This window comes from Cupressus sempervirens, chromosome 1 (assembly GCF_028749045.1).
Source record: "Cupressus sempervirens isolate cs-2001-9-10 chromosome 1, ASM2874904v1, whole genome shotgun sequence".
Lineage (NCBI taxonomy): Eukaryota > Viridiplantae > Streptophyta > Pinopsida > Cupressales > Cupressaceae > Cupressus > Cupressus sempervirens.
The window spans coordinates 564,920,822-564,928,067 of NC_143118.1; the positions used below are offsets into that span (position 1 = coordinate 564,920,822).

The 7,246-nt window shown below is 30.8% G+C and overlaps 1 protein-coding gene across 1 annotated transcript; it reads left to right on the forward strand.

Annotated features, from left to right (window-relative positions):
- The first annotated feature begins 5,433 nt into the window (after positions 1 to 5,433).
- LOC149578682 (uncharacterized) lies at positions 5,434 to 6,961 on the forward strand. The gene is made up of 4 exons (XM_089803774.1): positions 5,434 to 5,552; positions 5,639 to 5,760; positions 6,177 to 6,381; positions 6,477 to 6,961. The coding sequence occupies exons 1-4, from the start codon at positions 5,480 to 5,482 to the stop codon at positions 6,647 to 6,649; spliced, it is 573 nt and encodes a 190-aa protein (XP_089659900.1). The 5' UTR covers positions 5,434 to 5,479; the 3' UTR covers positions 6,650 to 6,961.
- Positions 6,962 to 7,246: the final 285 nt, after the last annotated feature.

Genomic DNA, 7,246 nt, shown 5'->3' on the forward strand with positions numbered 1-7,246 from the left:
CTCTCTAACAACAACTTCAAAATTATTTTGTACTTTTTCCTTTATAATGTTCTTTTTTCATTTCATAGCTTGACCTAATTAGGGTTTTAGAACTTTCCAAAATTGTTCACTGATTGTGATCAAAGGTTCTAAAACCATCCATCCTTTCTTTCCTCTTCATATTTATCTCCATTGATCCTCCCAACCTTGTAATCATAATTAATCAATTCACGTTCTTCAATAAAAAATTCAAATCTTTACCTCAATTCATGTAATCCATTTTACTTGCTCCATAGGATCATGTAGCATTAAATTATGTGTTAATTCAAACTCTAATTTTGCCTTTGTATCACTCAATAAATATAGTGTTCTTACTTACTAACACTCGGTAAACATTTTCTTGATATCCTCAATGTAGCTTAGTAAATTATGTGCTTGGCCTACTCCAACTTCTCTTCAGATCGATGAATACTTGAGCTAGGGTATACCTAGTAATGTTCACTTATCTCCTTCTTTGTTTCTTAAGCAATGTAGTAGCTCAATTGCTATACACATTTTGACACTAATAGGCAATATTATTCCTTGTAGAAGTAACAAATAATACATACTTGGGTTCTTTTTTTGGTTGGTATTTTCATTGCAAGGGTTTCTCCATGTAAATCATATGTCGAGAGACAATCTTGTGTCACATTTTTTGGAGTCATCTTCTTTGTTGATATCTTATGATTATATAATGTTCATTATTTTGATGGGTTGTGCTCATCTAAGATCATTTTATCAAGTGCATTAAAGTGGGTTATTTAAGTATTAGAAAGATGAATATGCTTGAATTTTCTAGACTAAAGAAACTTAATCTCAAATTCATATATAGTCATATTTTCCCACATTGCAATGGTCTATCATTTTTTATCTAAGTCAGTCAAATATTCGGTTAACTATGTTTATATTATTTCAATAATATCGTATCTTTTCTCAACAAAATTGTTGAATTTTAGACATTTGCATGAGGTCTACATGAGAACATAGTGGATAACTTATAATAGATTAATGACTAGTAGGTGTACTTATACCAAGAAATAAATTCTTTTTATATTTTCTATTGGATCAAATCCTTAAGGTTAGCATAGGTTTATTACTATTTGGCATTTATATTTATTCTCTCAACTAGTTATAAATTGATAATATCATTACCATTTTCTTGGTCAAGCCCACTATCAATGGTATAATTTCAAAGGGATCTCTCAATATATTTACTTTTTCCAAACTATTTTCTAGTCTTCTTCACCTATTGATCCATGTACTTCTATTTGTAGGCATACTTGCACCTCTTTTAAACAATCTATCTTCTCTTCCTATTTTACAATAGATCCATAGCCGATTTATCTACTACTATACATTCCATCGACCTTATTTTGTTTCATCAATGTCTCCTTTCCCCCTGCAACTTAAATTATTCTAGTAAACATTTAAAAACCATCCTTGTTGGCTTGGTTGTCTCATCCATTATACATTTATTAGCCTCTTCCCTTAGCCAAAGAAAATTTTGACCTTTAATTTTGATCGAATTCCTATATTTTGAATGTTTTTCAATTATGATATACTTTTTGATGAAAAAATTCTTTCTTTCTTAATTTACCCCCTAGGAAGCTGGACATAGGGTCTACTATATGGAATCTCCATAATTCATTTAGCCCTTAGAATTTCAACCATATTTTTTCTAAGCAATCCTTAGTACTAGTAGGCTCTAGATGAAAACTAATGAAATTAAAGTCATATAGAGCCTTAAGGAAAACTTTCTTGCTTAAAGTGCATGTTGGAGCATATGTATGTTTAGTTCCTAAAGGTTCTCTTTTTGTCAAATGTTTAGTTCCTAAAGGTTCTTTTTTTGTCAATAGAGTTAATGTAGAGGAACTAAAAATTTGATTATATCTCTTCTTTTCCTTTCTTGGTCTTACTTCTTGATACTTAAATGGCAGTACAGGTATATCATTTCATTTTTTCTATTATTTTCGGATTGTCTCTTTGACTTGAACTTATTTTTCTTCCTCCATAAATGATACTAGTGAGCCTTTAAATTTCTTTGAGATTTATTTGCTAGATTAAATTTCATAAGTCTATGTTATGTGCATGCAAGTAAAATAATACCTTTGTAGGTACCTTTATGGAAAATTCAAGAAAGTATATCCTTGATGTTATCTTTTTAGTGGTATAACAAATGATTTTATTCTTGATTCAATCTATAGAGATTGGTCACCTCTCTAAGTTTTCTTTCCTAAGATATGTGCAGTCCTTTAATACCTATACTTATTCTAACTTGTCTTACCTCCTTGGTTTAGTTATTCCCTCATCTTTTTTTTTCTAATTACATCTATTGGATCTAATATAATGTTTATGTTTAGTAATCTCAAAAATGAATGGATTAGAATCTTTAGAAGGTCCACCAAGTTGCAAACGTAGATATTTTCTACCACTTTTACTATGTCGTTCTTAACCATCACGCACTAAGGAACAAATTGATCTTGAAAAAAATTAGTCAACTTTAATTATATTTAACACTTTTAGCCTAAGACATAGTCATTAGTGTCTGATGTTTAAACTAGTAATTTTGTCACAATTACAAAGATGCTCTTAATTTAGATGTAACTCATGAAACATTGAATTATCAAAACTTTAAGTCTTCATGAGTTTTATATTTTCTTTATGATAAATATAACTATTGTTCATAGAAATATTTAAACTAATCTAAAACTTTGATTTGAAGTCCAATTACATATTTCAAGTTTGTCAAACTCTATTTTCTATTTAGAAAGTTTGGAGGAATTTAAATAATGAAAGTGGTGATACCAAATTGAAGAAAGCACAAATTTCTCTACAAGAATATAAATATTTTTTATTTTATTTTATCAAATATTCTTGATCACATGATCAAGGGTCAATTGATCTAAAGATTGAGGAAAAATCATTCATTACATTCTACCTATTTATATAAAGGCCATTGACATAATGAATGCCAAATAAAAATAGACAAGTGTGTGTTAACAATTTCAATCTATTTCTAGAATTCTTAATTTAGCTCTAGCAAGCCAAGTTCTTTTTACGAAATCTTGGAAAATATAATAACATTAATTATATTTTTTAGCTCATGTAAAATCTTCAAATTAAATAAAACACTTTTTTATCTCATGCTATTCTAGTTTGAACTATAGATGATCTTATGCATGTGGGGAAATTATGGTTCCAAAAACAAATCAACTTTTTTTAATCCACAATTTTTTTGTGATCAATTGCAAACATGATAGGATAGTTTTTGGTCTCATCAATTTTACTTCTTATTACTTAGACCTCCAAAGTTTCCCAAGCCACCAACCATGCTCACATGATAGGACACACTATTATCTAACTTCTCCTAAGTCAACTTCCCCCACTGACATTATTATCTAGTCTCCTAATCCCATTTCCCTTGTTCCTAATCCTCTAAGTACTCAAATGACCACATAGTTCTATTCCTTTATTTTCCCACCCCACTTATGAAATTCTACCTCTATAGATGATTCTCTTGATTTTTCCCTATTTGTGAACAAGGTTCATAAATTATACATCCTCTACAATCTTTAAAATTCTATTATGAAGTGGTTAATAGCCCAAATTGACACATACAGAAAGAAAATCGATAGAATGGATGCTACTATTAAGGTCCAAGCTAAAGTTGGATATTGGTTTGGCACTAATATGGATACTAGTGTATGGAAAAAGACACAACTAGGTCATTATGGAGGACCAAGTTCAAGAGTTGAAAGACCTCATTTCTTTTGATGAGGAAAAATAGAAAATGATAAGAGATTTGGGTAACGTTAAAGTGAACCAAAGTTGGATAAATAAAAACATCGCTGAAGCATTCAAGTTCAACAAGGAAATGATGGAAAAAATGACCTCCACTTCTAACACCTTGTAGGTAGAGATGTCCAAGTATAGGAAGATGGAAAGGAGGATACAAAAGGAGACTTAGTTGATTTCCATATGGAGTTGGTGAAAGAGGGAGGTAGTATAGGTCTTGTTATGTGTCAAACCAAAAAATCTTTCTTTCTACATAACTCAAAGAACTCAATAGGGAGTAGAAAGACAGTTCAACTTCCTTCAATTCAATGTCTTACGTGTTTTTTCTACTCACATATTGTTTTAGTTCTTGGTCCTTTCACTAATTGAATTGACTACTCTTGAATTTTTTTGAGCTATCATATGATGATGTTATTTTTGTTGGGTATGGATCCCATTTTTTTGAGGCATGATATCTAAAAATTTAGACAAACATGAATGTGATTCTTTGCATATATATATATTTGGCAAATCATTTCTAAATATAATATCTACACTAGTTTTTAATTTCGGCATTGGCTTAGCTCCACAAATTTTATTATTTATGTGTTGCAAAACTATAAGGTAGTAGGATAATAGTGTATACTCATAGATTAAATGATGCATGCATACACGAAATGAACTCAAATATGTATAATTAGTTTACACATATTTAAAGTATGGGAGAAAATTTCTATTAGTTGTAAGGCAACTTCGCATTTCTATAAGATGTTTGAACAATTATAAATCTTATATCTTTAGACTCTTTCAAATATGAACAATTTCTTTAGGTTGGTTTCTAACTACAAGTAACATGAGAAATACATTTCAACCATAGTAATAAGATAATTGAAAGACCATATTGAAAAAGTTAAATCTAACATCATCAAGTGCACCAACAAGAAAATGACATTATATAAGAACAAGAATTATAAATATCTGAAATAATTTACAAACATAAGATAAAAATTGACTTTATCTATGAACAAAGATTAGAATATATGTAAAATGAACTTAATTTTTCTTATTAAAAAAAAATCAAACTATCAATCCATAAAGACAAAAGAGAATAATACAAACAGTCAAGAAAATACAATAAAAATTTATTTCAGTTATGCACAAAATGGAGATGACCCATTCTAAACCTCAACTTCCACAATTTTTGTTTTTATAATTTAACGTCAATACTTACCAAATCCATATATCTAAATTCATATATGTCACATAATTTTCTTATAATCTACCTTAAAATCTGTCAATTCTGAATTCTCAACATCAGCCCATTAATTATTAATTCATTATTGTGCCTTTTAGTTGGCGCGATCTTTCAATTAAACTTTTCTTGCAGGTCGAATCACAGCCGGCAAACAGCTTCACCAGATGAATCATTTCAATTACATTATTGACATATTTTTTTAGACCTATTCAAAATGTAGCATTACTGGGTACTGCATTTCAATGGTGAACAAGTCTTACACTATAACAACGCGGTTTACAGATCATGGAACGCGGTTTGCAGTGTAAGAACGCGGTTTACATTGTCACAAGAGATCTATATATAGGTCAAACTGTTCTACAAATTGAGTAATCTGCCTCTTCCATCTTTTCTCTCATACAAATACCAAAAGAAAAAGAAAAGTGCCAAAAGATGGGTTCATCAATGATGATTAAACTCGCAGTCATTGCATTTACATCAGTTATCAGCCTGCAATGTGTTCTTGGTATATATTCATCTGTGCCCAATTTACTTATTTTCAAGTTTCTTTCTGATTTCAGGATAAAAATCTCATCTTTAATTGAATTGCAGGTTCTCTGATATGCGAGGAGTTGCCAATGGAGGTGTGTGCATTTTCTGTGTCATCGTCAGGTGCACGTTATGTTCTTGAGAAATCCTTCTTGAGGGACGGCAATGCCCAATACCACTGTCTGGTATCTCCAAAACCCATTTTTTTATCAATATAAACAGTAGGAGATCTCTTCTTCTTTTGAAACACAAAATGGTTTAATCAGAGTTGATAAAAATGACGCTTCTCATGAGTAATTGTTCTAAAATCAATTGTGGGTCAATGTTGTTTTTGATTTGATCATATAGATTTTTATTACCGTTGTTTTACCCAAGTTTCATGATATGAAAGTAAGAAAAGAGACTATTCGCTTATATTCCAATCAAATTTCGTGTTGATTACCAACGTATGAAACGAGATATTTTTGTATTTTGATCATCAAGATATGACAATAAGAGAAGAAAAGAAAAAAAAGCTTCTATGTTGTGATCTACAAACGAGATTGAATATTTTTGATAGATCACAAAACTGACATGCATTCAATTGAAAATAATTGTGCAGACATCAGAGGTGATGGCAGAAAAGATAAATGAATGGATTGAAAGAGAGGAATGTTTAAACTACTGTGGGCTTGAGAGAATTGTAGTGGGAATGTCTAGTGATAGTCTAATGGATGATAGATTTACAAGCAAATTGTGTTCTCCACAGTGTTACAACAACTGCCACAACATCATCAATCTCTACTTCAATCTTGCTGCTGGTGAAGGTAATAAGAAAATTTCATCATTATCTCTGGATTTTTTTGTTGTTGGGTCTTTAATGGCTGCTCATGACATAAGATTATATATTGTGTTGTTGCAGGAGTTTATCTGCCTCGGCTGTGCCAAGCTCATAGAAGTGGATCCCATCGCATGGTGAGAGAAGTTTTGGAAGGTGCAAAAACAAGCATTGCAGCAGAATCATTCCAATTTGCTTCTCCTCCTTCCACAATGGACATCACAGCCTCCATTCCAGTGGCTTCTCCTGTTCCTTAGAGTATACAGCAAAGTTTATCTTTCAAATAGTTTATAGGATAGCTTTCTACTTCCATAGCTCTATACAATTGAATCCTCTAGGTATGAATATTTCCACATCAATTTAATTCTCCATACCCATTTTAATTGTTTGGAAGAATTTATAGCCTAGGAAGATCTGTTTCTGCTTTATTTCTGCAAGATCTTATATGGTGGTCAACCTACCAAGGATTATGGGGGTTGTGTAATTCTTTTCCCAAATTCTTCTTAAATTAGCATTTACATATTCTATATATTTAACACAAAAGTGGTATCCTGTTCTTCCCATGCAAATAAAGCTTGTCTTTCTTATTATTCAATTCAGCATGTTGCTATGTTTATCGATTCCGTGATCAATTGTTAATTATTTTCTGCCTAATTTTTAGAGTATCACAAGCAATTAAAAGGGGCCACCCTTAAATGTCACACACTAAGAAGAAAATTAAACTTGGAAAAAATAAGTCAACTTTGACTATTTAACACTTTAAGTGTTGGAATGAAGCTTAGAGTGTGATGTTTAAGCCATTAGATTAAGAAGTAACATGAGTTTAGTAATCGTGAAACTAGTATAACTAGCGC